Below are 16,392 nucleotides of genomic sequence, written 5' to 3'. Positions count from 1 at the left end.
AACTGAATCAGAATCTTTGCTTCACTATTTCCCAGTACAACTCTCCCCAACAGCATCAATTATAAGAGGAAAATATGGACAATCACTGTCCAAACTTAATTAAAATCCAGTTGTCAAAGCTTTCACTACAAGAGCAATCAACAAAAATCTATGTTAGGACATAGAGGGCAAGACAAACTGGAAGATCTTTGAGGACAGGGACTGAATTTTATGCACCTAGGAAGCCCCTCAGCACCTAGAACCATCCCTGCAGCTAACAGCTGCACAATATAGTTGTTAAATGAACAGCTTCACTTAAGACTATAAAGGGGATTTTTACTTTATCTGTACTACTTAAATATCTAAAATATATTCACACATTACAAAATCACTGATGTAATAACACACAGTATCTAGAACATGCTTTCACAATTCCTCAATTGATTCTCATCTTGTCAGGTAAATAGGGATGGTATGGCTGTCCCCTTTTCACAGATGATAAAAGCCACTCAAAATCCAAATATGAATTGTCCAAGGTTGCACTGTTTGTGAGCTGAAGGTAAAAGGAAGCACTAGGATGATACCCATGTTTTCACTTATTACACATCTAACCAAAAAGAAAAGAATGTCCCCTCACAGATCCAACTCCCCAAAACCTACACCGTTGCATTCTACCTGTGTGATAGTGACGAAATCACCTGACTCCTGAACTTTATATGAAATAAGAGGATGGGAATACTACTACTCACTGATTGCTGTAAAAATCAGATGTGTGAAAACCGTCTTGACATTTCAGTGGTAGTTGCTATTATTTCTGTTAATAACATGTAAATAAGAAATGACTGTGTTGACTCCAACAGAAGACACTCCATATTATAAAAAAGAATATGACTTTAAGTAGAAACTAGACAACTAAAATTGATTTTACCCAAATACACTGTTTCCTTTAACAACTAATTCTAAAACAAAGTAAAACACCCAACAAGCAAATGGAACTCTCATACATTACTGGTAAAAATGCAAAATGGTACAGTGTAGCCACTTCAAAAAATACTTTGGGCGTTTCTTAAGAAGTTAAACATGAAATTACCTAGAACCCACGATCCCACTCCTAACTATTTACCCAAAAGAAATGAAGATATATGCGCAAAAGACATAAATGTTTAGAGCTTCATTCATGTATCAAAACAGGAAACAACCCAAATGTCCATTAACTGGTAGACAGACTGATTTAAAAAATTACAGTACATCCATACAGTGGAAGGCTACTCAGCAATAAAAGGGAACTACAGATATATACAACACGGATGATTTTCAAAACAATTACAGTAAGTGAAAGATATCAGATACAAAGGCTACATATGGTACAGTTTCATTCATACGACATGGAAAAGGCAAAAAACTAGAAAGAAAGATAGAAACCACTAGAGGGGCAAAAACTAGTATGGTACTTAGCAGGGGCTGCTAAATGAACAGAAAGGAGCATGAGGTAACTATTGGGGATGATGGAAATAAACTATATTTTGGTTGGTGTGATGATTACAATTGCATATATTTGTCAAAACTCACAGAACTATACCCTTAAAAAAGAATAAGGTTTACTATATGTAAACTGTACCTAAAAAACAGGACTAAAAGAGAAAGAAAAACTAAACTACTCCATTTACACATCTGAGGGAAAAAGGAATAGTTAAGTATCACAATATTTATGCTCAGTTTGGTTCAGTATTTGCTTAAGAAATTTTAGCTAAACCACCTAACAACTGCTGGGTTAAACCTCTCTGAGGAGGTTTTACAAGGATACCCTGTTTTCAGAGAAACCATTCTCTCTCTTTAATTATTAGTTTAATTATTTTGACAGTGCTCACTCCAGTAGTCACTACTACTTGACTTTCATTCACTACCACCTACTTCCTTCCAATGCTCTCCCCATTCCAAAACTTCAAAAAAGGTAACCTACAGTTCTCACCTACAAATATATCTGAGAAATGAGCACACTAAAATTCCTTATTCGGAATTTCAAAGGCAAACCACTCAGTAGCAAATCACTCTGCCTTTTTCACAAGAAAAAAATATTTAAAATTTCACTATGTGTCAAAACCAACCAGTCATATATATATATATATATATACACACACACATATACATCAAATTTCTGTAAGTTGAATTACATCTTAAATCACTGAGAAGTTATCCCAAAGTAACTTTTGAGTCCAGTATACTGGCCACATACCCTCAGACTAAAGACAAAAAAACTATAAACAAAGAGGTGGCAAGAATACACAGAAAAACTGTAAAAAAAAGATCTTCACGACCCAGATAATCACGATGGTGTGATCACTCACCTAGAGCCAGACATCCTGGAGTGCAAAGTCAAGTGGGCCTTAGGAAGCAGCACTACGAACAAAGCTAGTGGAGGTGATGGAATTCCAGTTGAGCTATTTCAAATCCTGAAAGAGGACGCCGTGAAAGTGCTGCACTCAATATGCCAGCAAATTTAGAAAACTCAGCAGTGGCCACAGGACTGGAAAAGGTCAGTTTTCATTCCAATCCCAAAGAAAGGCAATGCCAAAGAATGCTCAAATTACTGCACAATTGCACTCATCTCACACGCTAGTAAAGTAATGCTCAAAATTCTCCAAGCCAGGCTTCAGCAATACGTGAACTGTGAACTTCCAGATTTTCAAGCTAGTTTTAGAAAAGGTAGAGGAACCAGAGATCAAATTGGCAACATCCGTTGGAGTATAGAAAAAACAAGAGAGTTCCAGAAAAACATCTATTTCTGCTTTATTGACTATGCCAAAGCCTTTGACTGTGTGGATCACAATAAACTGGAAAATTCTGAAAGAGATGGGAATACCAGACTACCTGACCTGCCTCTTGAGAAACCTGTATGCAGGTCAGGAAGCAACAGTTAGAACTGGACATGGAACAACAGACTGGTTCCAAATAGGAAAAGGAATACGTCAAGGCTGTATATTGTCACCCTGCTTATTTAACTTATATGCAGAGTACATCATGAGAAACACTGGGCTGGAGGAAGTACAAACTGGAATCAAGACTGCCAGGAGAAATATCAATAACCTCAGATATGCAGATGACACCACCCTTATGGCAGAAAGGGAAGAAGAGCCTCTTGATGAAAGTGAAAGAGGAGAGTGGAAAAAGTTGGCTTAAAGCTCAACATTCAGAAAACTAAGATCATGGCATCCGGTCCCATCACTTCATGGCAAATAGATGGGGAAACAGTGGAAACAGTGGCTGACTTTATTTTTCTGGACTCCAAAATCACTGCAGATGGTGATTGCAGCCATGAAATTAAAAGACACTTACCCCTCAGAAGGAAAGTTATAACCAACCTAGACAGCATATTAAAAAGCAGAGACATTACTTTGTCAACAAAGGTCTGTCTAGTCAAGGCTATGGTTTTTCCAGTGGTCATGTATGGATGTGAGAGTTGGACTATAAAGAAAGCTGATGGAGAAGGAAATGGCAACCCACTCCAGTATTCTTGCCTGGAAAAGTCCATGAACAGAGGAGCCTGGCGGGCTGCAGTCCATGGGGTTACATGACTGAGCATGTGTGCATGAGGGTGGAGGGAGATGGGTTGGTAGCAATAAAGTGGTAGAACTAAAAAAAAAAAAAAAGAAAGCAAGCTGAGCACCGAAGACTCGAGAGTCCCTTGGACTGCAAGGAGATCCAACCAGTCCATCCTAAAGGAGATCAGTCCTGGGTGTTCATTGGAAGGACTGATGTTGAAGCTAAAACTCCAGTATTTTGGCCACCTGATGCGAAGAGCTGACTCATTTGAAAAGACCCTGATGCTGGGAAAGATTGAGGGCAGGAGGAGAAGGGGACGACAGAGGATGAGATGGTTGGATGGCATCACCGACTCGATGGAGATGGGTTTGGGTGAACTTCGGGAGTTGGTGATGGACAGGGAGGCCCGGTGTCCTGCAGTTCATGGGGTCGCAAAGGGTCGGACACGACTGAGCGACTGAACTGAACTGAAACTGATTTCATAGTAATGTGGGTTAGCAATCTTGGAGCTATTTTCAGTATATTCTAGGTTTGGACAAATAAATATATTATGCATTATGTGAGTTGGGTTTACAATCCCTAGGTAAGACAAGGGGCTTAAAAATACAGGAAAAAATATGATAAAGTCTAAATAAACTTTGTGGTATTGGAGGTGTTAGTCTGAACACACAATTCTGAAACCAAGTTCCCTTATCAAGTTTATGATCAATCTCTCTATCCAAAACTTTATTCCCTCTCTTGTACACTCTGACCTCAAGCCTGTGCTAACTGAACACTAATCAACAAGAGTCAGATGACTAAAACTGCTATTGCTGATAACATCATTAAGCAACTAAAATTGTTATTATGGACATGATCATTAACGTACAAACTCAGGTTGCTTCTCCAGCGCAAGATGAGTGGTCCCAGAGCCATAGACCACTATGGATGGAGAATCGTAAACTAGAGACATCCTGACTTCCCAAAACTACAAATAAGAAATGTTACAGTAACGTCACAGGACAATTAGTCCTAGCCTCTTTTCTTCCTGTAAAACATAACCCTAACTCAAAGACCAGGTGGGTTTGAAATCCTTACTTTACTGCAAACTCCCATTGTCAAGAGTTTCGCTTTCAGTACTGTGGGCACAGGAGCCCTTTGCTCAGTTTCAGTTTTTATTATATTTAGATAAAAACAGAAATAAACTTAGATACATGTATGTGTATATACACATAGATTTCTAAGCTCTGCCCATTGAAAGGATCTGAAAGCAATGACAACCCATAGCAATGAGCATACATAGCAACTAGATCTTGATTTCTAAATAATTTTCTCCACTAACAGAAATTAGGAGAGAAACATCTTAGAGAAATAGCTGATTCCAAAGTTCAGGTAGGAAGATAAGCCTGGAACATCTTTTTTGTGCCAAAAAGGAAGTGGTTCAAGAATGTAAGGAACTTGTCAAAAGCTAGCCTGAAGGGGTTCCCACTACCAAATCTGGGACAATGTGAAAATCACAAAAAATAATGATGGTAACAGATTATGACCTACTGCATAAAATAAGAATCCATATTAATACATACAAATAAAGGTAAGAAAATGCTCTCCTGCAGAATATTAACCAATAAGCAAAGAATAAAACTGATAAGCTGAAAAGAATAAAACTGATAAGCAAAAAATAAAAACTGATAGCACAGTTCTGTAAAACGAAAGCACAACTATCATAGTAATAACTGACTCAGGCAAACATCATCAATAGATGCTACCACTACCGGATAGAAGTTTGATGAAAACAAGGTATTTACACGGACTCAGTATCTCCCATAGTATTACTAATTAAAAAGGAAAACATTAAACTCTATAGTGGAAAAACCTGACAGACATCATCTTAAATAAGTGATCAAAGTTAACATCATCAGTACTGAACAAATGGATATCAAATGCTTCCTGATATGATGCAATGAGGATATAACATTACTCTGCAATATTCCCATCAAAATGCATAATCTGAATCTATTCATACGGAAGGCAAATTCAAATTGAGAGACACTCTATAAAATAAATGGCCTATACCATTCAAAAAAGACAAGATCATGAAAGATAAGGCTGAAGTGTTCTTTCAAACTGGAGATCAAACAAATATTTTATGCAGATCCTGGATTGGATCCTAGATTAGAAAAATTTTTCCCTATAAAAAACACTGAAACAAATGGCAAAATTTGAGTCAAGTCAGTATATTAGATAATAACATTATAACCAATCTGTATTTCCTGATTTTGGAAAGAACACTGTTGTGGTTACATAAGAGAATGTCTTAGTTTACTGAAAATATACATTATCATATTTAGGGTAAAGAAGCATCATATTTGTAACTTACTCTAGCTTCAAAAATTAATATGCATATATAAAAATATAGGGTGGAGAAGGAAATGGCAACCCACTCCAGTATTCTTGCCTGGAAAAGTCCATGGACAGAGGAGCCTGGAGGGCTGCAATCCATGGTGTTACATGACCGAGCATGTGTGCATGAGGGTGGAGGGAGATGGGTTGGTAGCAATAAAGTGGTAGAACTAAAAAAAAGAAAAAAGAAAAAAAAAAAATAAAAAAATAAAAAAAAATAAAAAAAAGAAAAAAGAAAAAAAGGGACCTCCCTGGTGGTCCAGTGGTTAAGAACCCACCTTCCAGTACAAGGGATGCTGGTTCAATGCCTGGTAAGGGAACTAAGATCCCGCACGCTTTGGGGCCACCAAGCCCCCAAGGCGCAACTGCTGAGCCCATGAGCAACTGCTGAGCCCATGGGTCACAACTACAGAGAAGCCCTTAAGGAGGAGCTTATGAAAACTTGAGCTCCTAAGCTCCTGACGGTTCCAGGCAGCTAGTGAATGAATGCCAGAAGAGCTAAGACAATCATCTCCTCTTTCCCACCTCTCAGAACAACCTGCCTCTTCTAAGCCACTGCTACTTTTAATTTAGGCCATTAAGACTTGCTTTCTGCCAGCCTCTGCCCTGTAAGACTGATGTGACTTCTCAAGAGAGAAACAAAATGAATCATAATCACTTTCTCAATATTAAGGACAAAGAAATACTGCCACATTTTTGGTGGAAAAAAATATCACTAGTGTTTTAACTTCTATGGGAGATGGGAGAGGGAGAGGATGGTGGTAAAGAGACAGTAAACCAGCTAAAGACTATGTGAAATAGAGGAAATGGTGATTTTGATTGGTGAAGCTCTAGGGATATAAGGTAACAATGAATAAATCTGTGCTATTTGAATGTCTGTTCTCATGTGGCTTCAAAAATTAAAAGCAGGCAGGACCTCTGCATTGAGATGGCTAAGTTAACAGAGGAATAAGGGAAACATCTGTATGAGAGGAAAAGGTCAAAGCAGTGCGTCAAGGGAACTCTGCTATGCCTGGTATTAACATTTCACTTGAGTTGCTGGAGAGGTCAGATTACATGTTTGTCGCCATCAGCTAATTTAATTGAAAGGTCTAGCCAACTCCAAAGCTATCAATTCAGACAGAAGGATACCTGCTCTGAGTACCTCTGAGTTTTACTTTGATTTCTGCATTTAATTACAGGAATATAAAATAGAGGGGCAGAACCATATTTTAAAGAGCCACATTCCAAAGTAAAGGTTCACTGCATAGTCTATATACTATATTTGATGAGCCATATTTGACAGCTCCTCACAGGGCCATGCAAAATTAGCATGGACATTTCTTGGGCTTTTGATGTTCACTGCCATCATGTGCTTCACTGCTAAAATCGGGAAACATATGGGATGAATTGGTAAAGGCTGCTGAGAGTTTCTGTTGCCTTTTTGTTTTCTGTTTTTAATTCATGGCTAAGGCCAATTCAGAATACCTCTAAACAAGACCAAGATCTAATACAGCACTCTTTAAACCATATCCATTCCCAGGATATTTTTAAATAAGAAAAGATGTTAGGGAAAGAAAGGTGTTGAAGAAAAATGATGGGAAATCAAGTATCTTCAGGGAACACTGGGATCCTTGGGAACATATGTCTAAAAACCTATAGTTTAGCTAGTGAAAAGAAGAAGCCACATGGTAGAGAGTGAAAAATGTGGGTTTTGGACTCAGATCTCAGTGAATTCAGTATCAGGACTGAACTAAGTGTGAATAGTGTGTCTGCTACTGGTTAACTGTGTGACCTAGGGGAATTTATCTAACTTCTCTGAGACTTATTTTCTCATCTGTAAAACAGAGATACTAACTCCCTCTCAAGGATGTTTTAAGAATTACATGAGATAACATACGTGAAAGGGGGTTGGTTCCCAGGTGGCGCAGTGGTAAAGACTGGCCTGCCAATGCAGGTGACATAGGTGGCTTGGGTTTGATCCTGTGTTGGGAAAATCACTTGGAGTAGGAAATGGCAACCCGCTCTAGTATTCTTGCCATAGAAAATTCCATGGACAGAGGAGTCTGGTGGGCTACAGTCCACGGGTTCAAAAAGAGTTGGACACAACTTAGTACAACATACATGAAGAGTGCCCAGCAGAAAATCTAGCAAAGACTTTTTTTTTTTTTTTTAAAGAATTCAACTGGACTTAAAAGTCAGATTCAGTTGACATATCTGCTATAGACTCATTTTACAAGTTTAATTTATGATACCCCAACTGCTATAATTTCAGATAGCCTCAAGGCCTTGGAGAGGCCTGAGACAAAAACCAGAGACAGAGGCAAAAGTTACTTAACCAGCCATAATAAAACCCAGAGACAGACTCTGTCACATGTAAATATACTAGCTCATATTGCACATGGGGCCAGTCAATACAGCACCAGAAAGGCTCCTCTCCTCTTTTGTAATTTTACTAAAGCAGAAACAATAACTAGGGGAGATATTCTCCCTCAGCCTTTAAACTTTCAGGGATTTTAAGTAAATCTTTACAATTGAATGATCACTTTCTATGAAGTTCAAAACAGTACTCTAAAAGTAAGAACTGAGGCTAAAACCAGCAGGTAAGAAATCTTACTTCCCCATCTTTCCTCCTGTTTTCCTTACCCTGGAGGAAGTATGAACTCAGGGAATTAACTCATCTTTATCCAAGTGCTACATGCATCCACTGTACTCTTATTTAAACCATTTTTCCGGTCTAAAAGCTTTCAGCAGCTACCTTAATGTTAAGAAGTCAGGCTCTGTAGTCACAAGAGATTTAGATTTTAAACTGTTCATCTATTAGCTCTATGTATTTCCAGGTGGCACTAGTGGTAAAGAACCCACCTGCCAATGCAGGTACATGTAAGGGACGTGGGTTCGATCTCTGGGTAAGGAAGATCCCCTTTAGTAGGAAACAGCAACCCACTCCAGTATTCTTGCCTAGAGAATCCCATGGACAGAGGAGCTTGGCAGGCTAGTTCATAGGGCTGCACAGAGTCCTATGCATAGGACAGCTGCATAGGCTGCTGTCCGACTATTCAGTCGGACATTACTGAATAGACTTAGCATGCACAGATGATATCTGAGTCAATTTCCTAGTTTATAAAAGAGGATATATAACTAAAAGTAAAGGATTAAAAGGCAAAAGGTGGCCCAAAATAAACATTCAATATTAGTCATCATAATTATTAGGCAAGAGTTAACCTCATCTATAGATCAAATAAACAAACAACTGAGTCTCAGAGGTGGAATAACTTCCCAGAAGAATGGAACCTCAAACCCAAAGTCTGCCTCCAAATTCTGTTTTTTCCATTATGCCAAACAACCTAACTCATGTATGAAAGTGGAAGTTTCTCAGTTGTGTCCAACTCTTTGGGACCCTATGGCCTATACAGTCCATGGAATTCTCCAGGCCCGAATTCCGGAGTGGGTAGCCTTCTCTAGGGCATCTTCCCAACCCAGGGATTGAACCCATGTCTCCCACACTGCAGGCAGATTCCTTACCAGCTGAGCCACAAGGGAAGCCCCAGAATACTGGAGTGGGTAGCCTATCCCTTCTCCAGTGGATCTTCCCGACCCAGGAATTGAACCGGGGTCTCCAGCATTGCAGGCGAATTCTTTACCAACTGAGCTCTCAGGGAAGCCCTATCTCATGTCTATCCCTGTCGTTTTAAATAGGCTACCAACTGCAATTTAACTAGTCTTTATTGTGTGGTCACAGGTTATGGGTGTTTTTAATTTTATTCCATTTTTTCTTTTTCAAATCCTAATAGTTTGGGAGGAAAACTGACTGAACACACAGCAGGTGATGACCAGGTGAAAAGACGAGACCCAGTTTCTCCTTGTCAGTATCCTTAACTGTAGTAGCCTCTCTCCTCTCCAAGTGCATTTGCTGCTTTTAAATCTGCTACGATCTGAGCTCGAATAAGTACCCTAGGACTAGTGAGAGTACCTCTGAGCCTGAAGAACAAAGGAAATACAAACTTTCCAAACCAGAAGGAGCGAGTCACGCATGTAGGGAGAATTACTTTCAGAAGAATAACAAGGGACACAGCTAGACAGAGACAACACTCATAGGAAGGGAGCAGGATAATTGAATTCCATATCCTCAGATGGGAAGAAAGCCAGCTGATGCAGTCTAAGTCCACCAGCTTCACAGGGTGGGAAAGGATGGCGCGTGGACCTAGAGGAGCCAACAGAAGGGACCTAATTCTACCGGAGAAGCCTTCCTGCCGAACCTTCACATCTCTTCTTCCATCCTAATGGCTAAGTGCCAGATAAGGAAAGATTTACTGAATGTGACAGTTCTCTTTTGAAGAGTAATGCTTATCCACCATAAAATATTTATGGGTGAGTTTTTCACTGAGTATGGTCATTTATCATCCCACTTGTAACTGTTCAGAAATCTTTTAATTCAAGAATTTACGTATCTTTCTCCACATTTATGGATTTTGCGCTTACCTACTAGGCAAATTAAGTCACAATAACGCACATACTATCACAACCCTCAAGAAACTTAATACTTAGGAGTTTGCACTCATATCTTAAGATATCTTAAGAAGACAGAATGAGTGCCACCAGAGAGGAAAGAGCTTGGCTGTGAAAAGTTCTAAGACAGGTTTCTTTGCCATCCAGCCCCTGGCAGGCATAACTTCAGCCAGAACTCACTGTTATCTATTAACAAGGTTTCCCACAGGTCCAGATCTGGAGAACCACTCACCAAGCCCTCAACAGCCCACAGTTTCCACTCTATACCCTCAGCCAATAAGGTTCATGCCTCATCTTCCTGGAAAGTCCCTCTCCTTCCAAATGTCACCTCCTTACCTGAACCTTACTTGGACCCTCAAAGAACAATTACAATGTGTCTACTCTGCACTCCCAAAGCCTTTAAGAACTTAAAGCACTTTATCATTATCCATGTATTTGTGCAGGACCTACTAGATTAGGGCTTCCCTGGTGGCTCAGACAGTAAAGAATCCGCCTGCAATGTGGGAGACCTGGGTTCAATCCCTGGGTTGGGAAGATCCCCTGGAGAAGGGAAAGGCTACCCACTCCAGTATTCTGGCCTGGAGAGTTCCATGGACTATACAGTCCATGGGGTCACAAAGAGTTGAACACAACTGAGCGACTTTCACGTCACTTCACTTCTACTAGATTGTGAGATTCCAAGTCATCTGTATCCTTAGCCACTAACAGCACTCAAAATAGTATGTCAGGCCCAGTGTAAGTATTCTACATATATTAACATTACATTCTACTAATATGTACACCACAATAAGTCATCACAGTAAAACTGAAAACGAGATGACAGGAACTCTCTTCTCAATTTTACAAGTGAGGAAAATTAAGTGCACAGAAAGGTTAAGTAGTGCTGAAAGTCTCAAAGCTAGTAAGGACTGGACCCCAGGATTTCAATCTAGGCATAACTTCAGAACTGAATGTCAATAGACACCATGGGTTGAGGGGAAGGTCGGACTACAAGATCAATGGTCTCCACCACAGGGAGCACAGTTATTATTCACACACTGGGGTATGGAAAGCCAAATACTGGCACTTCTACTTATATTTCAGTTCATCCTTTTGTAAAATGTCTATTTTTGCACATGTTATAAAATGTACATAATAGACAGTACAGTCAACACTGTAATTGTAACTTAAACATTCATATAATGTGTGTGCATACTCAACCATATTTACTGATACAAAGAACATTAAAACCATTTGAGGCCACTATTCTAGACCATTTCCCCCAGGGACTCAGTTCCTCCATTCTCTCTGCCTAGCACTTCAGTTAAAAAACATTAGCCAAAAAAAAAAAAAAAAAAAGATTAGCCAATCAAGACTATAGGTGAACTTCAGAGAGGTAAGAGTTTGCTCTTATTTATATTTGGAAGCCCTATATCAGCACAAGGACCGGGTGCTTAGCAGATGGTCAATGTTGAACCTAACTGCATCACGAGAACCTCACTTTAAAAAATTCTCTTCAGGAAAAAAAAAAGAGTCTCTCGACATTTTAATGCAACTTATAAATACTTCCAGATTTAAAAAAAAAAACATACTAAGCACATTGCCTAAAGATGTTATATAGAATTCTCCTAGGAACACTACAAACAAACAAAAAACAAACCTTAGTTACATAATAGAACCAAAATATTGTACTTTAGGGCTTATTTTAAACAGAAAACTGAATAAAAGAGATCTGGGCATTAAAAAAAAATCTAAGTTTATATTAAAGGTCCTTTCACTATACAGAGATAGTGTAACTTTGCCAGACCTAAAGGTCACCTCTGTTGGTCTCTCCCAAGTTAAACTCCAAGAGGAATAGATTAAACTTTCCAAAGCAGCAACTGCAGACTTGACTATGAAGAGGCATTAACTGGGTCCACCTACCTACTCTGCATTTCTTCAGTCCAACATTTAATGGGAATCAAACAAAGAAGAAAGGCTGTGTAAAGCCCCCCTTTTATGAGAGGAAGAACCTAGCCTCTGAGGCTAAATCCACAAGGTTCCTCCTGTCCTCAGCTTCATCCTCTGCACAATGGGCATACACAAATACTTAACTCTTATCTATGTTACCAGGATTAAATGAGAGAAAACATGCAAAATGGACTTATCTGTTTCCTCATTGAACGTGTCTCTCTCCCTTCCCCCAACTAAAACTCAAAGCTTGAGTTTGGTTTATCTAGTTTGTTGCTATATTCCCAGGGCCAAAATGGTACCTTTTATTTAATAAATGATTTAATAAATGCTAAATGAATAGAATGCAAAATGCCTGCTGCTCAAAAAATGTTGGCTATTATGGCTATTACTGCTAACAAGAAACAATGAAAATTTTATTGTTAAGAGACCCACACCTCCTCGAAAGATCTCACATTTCTAGGAGGTAAAGTAGATAAATGCTGAAAAGGAGAAATGGAGCTAAGAAAAACAACTGGATCATAAAGCAGGACTAACCTAAAATAAAATTAAAATCTCAAATAAATACACCAATCAGAGCTGAATTTCGAGCTTTCCCGAGTGAGGTTCACCCTGGATGAGGTTTAACAGCGATTACAATAATGACAGTTTTCACGCCTGTGTGTGCCAGAGCCCATGTCAAGCCTCCTATGTGGCCTCACAAAACCCTGAACCGGGGTGGGGAAGGGCTGGAGATGTTCTTCTCGCCTTCATTTTGCAGAAGGGGTAACTGAGGTTCAGAGACCCAAGGTCACCGCCTGTAAGCGGAGAAGCCGCAATGTGAACCCCAGCAGTCGGACCCCCGAGCCTGCACTCAACAGGCCCCTCAGAGGGGCCATCCTCGCCTCTTCCACCATCCGCCACACAACCCTCGAAATTGGATGTGTGTAATATTTCTCCAGGGCCGGACTTAGTGGCCCCGGCGCCAGGAGAACAAAACAATCCTTGTCCGCCGGCAAGTTAGATGGACGCCGGCCCGGCCGGGGCTCCGAGGCCGCGGTGCCCAGAGACTCGCGCACACCACGAGCTCCGAGCTCTCGAGCGGTGCAGGAGGCGCCTGGGCAGCCCTGGGAGCTCGGGAAGGCCCGGCCCGCCGGGTGACCTTGGATCTGCCGCCCTTCTTGGGGCCTCAGTTTACCAGCCTGGCCTCGCGCCGGGGGCCTCCCGGGAGCTCGCGCCTGTGCAGCCGCAGGCCTTCACACGCCCCCCTTGGCCGCCCGCTTTCCCGCCCCGCTTACGCTGGAAGGCGGCCGCTCCAGGGACGCCCACCATCGCCCAGCGCCGCTGCCGCGCACCTCTCCTCCACTCGCGACCCGGGTCCCCTGCAGGCACCGCTGAGGGACCTGTAGCCGCCAAGCTTGCCGACCCCAGAGTCGCTGCTGCCTCCGTCTCCGCCGCCGTTAGGCCGCGCGCAGCCCCGCCCCCCAGTTGGCCCCGCCCCGCCCGCCGGGCACGCCCCCGCAGCGCGTTCTCGCCCGCCAGACCAACGCACGCGGAAGCCTGGCCCCTAGACCGACTCCCACTAAACCCCGCCTCCTGACCTGCTCCGCCCCTTCCGCGCGAACTATTACCCTATCCCGGCTCACCCTGCTTCTCAGTCCCGCCCCCCCTGCGTCACTCGCGCCCATCACGTGCAAGGTCCACTCTTCAGGCTTAGAGATTCCAGCTGTGGCCAAGGCAACTGCCAGAACCCAGAGGCGGAGCCTTAGGGGGCGGAGCTTGGGGGGAGGGCGCAGTGCCTCACCTGAGTTCTCCAGGTTAAGGTCCTTTCGCCTTTGCGCCTGTCTTTAGGCAACTCACTTCTTCCGACAGTGTTCCAATATTTAAAATGTCATGATCATAATGTTAATAACTGTTACCTGTTACCGAGCTATTTTTATACACTCCATCCCGTTAATCCTTACAATGAGCAAGAGAAGTAGTATTATTTATTCCCCCTTTTCTGTACATGCGGATACGGCTTGCCCACCAACCAGGTTGCTCACTAGGTACAGTTAACAGAGATGGGATTGGAAGCTAGGAACTTGTGACTTCAGACCCAGTACTTTGAGCTACTCTGAAGTATTCTACCTCCCAAAGTCTCTAAATTAAAACAAGAGATTAAAATTTCCAAACTCCTCTATGTACAGATACCAAAAGCAAAGTTCTTTTAACTATACTTGTCTTTTACAAGCAAAAGACTGAGATAAAATAGTTGCAACATACTCAACAAAAAAATCAATATTCAAAATAAAGAGCTCCTTACAACCAATAAGAAAAGTAAGATAATTTAATAGAAAAATGGACAAAGAATAAATAGACAATGCACAGAAAAGAAAATCTGAAAAAGTAATAAACATTTTTAAAAGATGCTCAGTCTTTCTAATAATCAGGACAGCATCAAACAATGAGTTGCCATATTTCATGCATTAGATTATAAATTCCACTGTGGGTCTCCATCCCAAAGAAATACTAGCTCATGTGCACAAAAAGTTGTGTAAGAAAGAAGGTTATGCCAGAATTATTTACGACAACAAAAAGTGGAATTGACTCAAATGTCCAATATGGAAAACTAGTAAAACAAACTATGGAGAATAATAGGCAACATTTAAAAAGTAGGTAGATCTACTTGTAATAAAGGGTTGCCAAGACATACTTGTTAACTGAAAAAGCAAATTCAAGTTCCATATAGTTATTCTTTTGCTTTACTTCCAAGTTTTGGATAATTGGATAATTTTTCTTAACACCTACATACTATGTACACTCTAAAATTGTGCTAAATCTAAGCCCACATGCCAGAGCCAGACAAAGTGGATATAAATTATAGCTCCATACTTACCAGCTATATAGACCTGGACAAGTCATCCTACATTTCTAAGCCTAGGCAAGTAATTCACAATAGTACCTAGCTTGAAAGATGGTTGCATGAAAAGTACAATGCCTGGTACATTTTTTAAATGTTACACTTATTATTATATGCACTTTTCTTTTTTTGTAGTTGTTGTTAATCTCTTTTTCCTCCCAGTACCGAGCCTCTACCCTTCATGCCTGGAAGTTGTTAACACAAAGTAGGTGCTCAAAAAAAGTCTTGCTGATGCATTCTATTACCATTTGAATCCTGCCATATACTGCCTTGCCTTGTCTTGGCACTTAACTATTTGGAATATAATAATTGAGCAACATTTGAAGTATTTTTATGATGTAGATATTTAAGACATTTTTGCTGAATTAAAGGAAAATTCATCAAAAGGAACTAAGTAGGGACAATAATTAACCTGCCTAAGACCACATACTATGAAGCGGTTGCCTGGTCAAAGAGGCTAAACATAGAATTTTCTGCCACAATATCACATTCAAGCTGATAAGTATGAATTTATTTATTAAACATGTAGTGAGAAACTAGCCCATAACTCAGTGGTTCTCAGGGTGGGCTACTGTCAAAATCATTTGGAAATGAGAAACTGATTTAGAAACACATACTCATAGGCCCTGCTGATCAGGAAGGCCCCCAGGTCTGGAACCACAAGAGCTCCCCTCCAGAGGTAGAAGGAAAGGAAAGGGGCTTCTGCTTCTTTCCAAGGCTATCCACTCCAGTATTCTCGGGCTTCCCTTGTGGCTCAGCTCAGTAAAGAATCCACCTGCAATGCGGGAGACCTGGGTTCGATCCCTGGGTTGGGAAGATCCCCTGAAGAAGGGAAAAGTCACCCACTCCAGTATTCTGGCCTGGAGAATTCCATGGACTATACAACACGACTGAGCAACTTTCACTTCTTCCCAAAGTCTTGTCTGTCCTTGCCAAGTCAAATCTGGCTTACTTCTGTGACAGCATCTCCATTGCTCTCAGGCTGGCCAGAAAGAATGTGAGTCCCATTATGTACCAGGTCTCTAGCCTCACCTCACCTCTGGGAGCCCCCTTCCTCCCTCCACACTACCAACCCCCACTTTACTCCTATACACCCGTTAGGTATCAGCTCATCTTGTACTTCCTCAGAGAAACCCTCCAGACCTGTCAGACCTCCCAGTGTCCACTCCTGTAGTACTATGCAGCTCTTCTTCATA

The 16,392-nt window shown here is 41.1% G+C and overlaps 1 protein-coding gene across 3 annotated transcripts in view; it reads right to left on the bottom strand.

Moving 5' to 3' along the window:
- CBFA2T2 (CBFA2/RUNX1 partner transcriptional co-repressor 2) overlaps positions 1–13,787 on the bottom strand; it is a 141,312-nt gene extending 127,525 nt beyond the window's left edge. The window contains exon 1 of one of the 3 annotated variants that reach the window (XM_043478908.1): positions 13,650–13,787. Coding sequence is in view for 2 of the 3 variants with exons in the window: in XM_043478907.1 (XP_043334842.1) it covers positions 13,593–13,626 (34 nt within the window). In the remaining variant the exon portion in view is untranslated. Of the gene's footprint in view, positions 1–13,592 lie in introns of all 3 variants that reach the window. The other 2 variants (XM_043478907.1, XM_043478906.1) reach the window with 2 other exon arrangements.
- Between the last annotated feature and the right edge of the window lie 2,605 nt (positions 13,788–16,392).

The sequence above is a fragment of the Cervus canadensis genome, chromosome 10 (genome assembly GCF_019320065.1).
Source record: "Cervus canadensis isolate Bull #8, Minnesota chromosome 10, ASM1932006v1, whole genome shotgun sequence".
Classification (NCBI taxonomy): Eukaryota; Metazoa; Chordata; class Mammalia; order Artiodactyla; family Cervidae; genus Cervus; species Cervus canadensis.
This window is presented reverse-complemented; position numbering and strand designations above follow the sequence as displayed.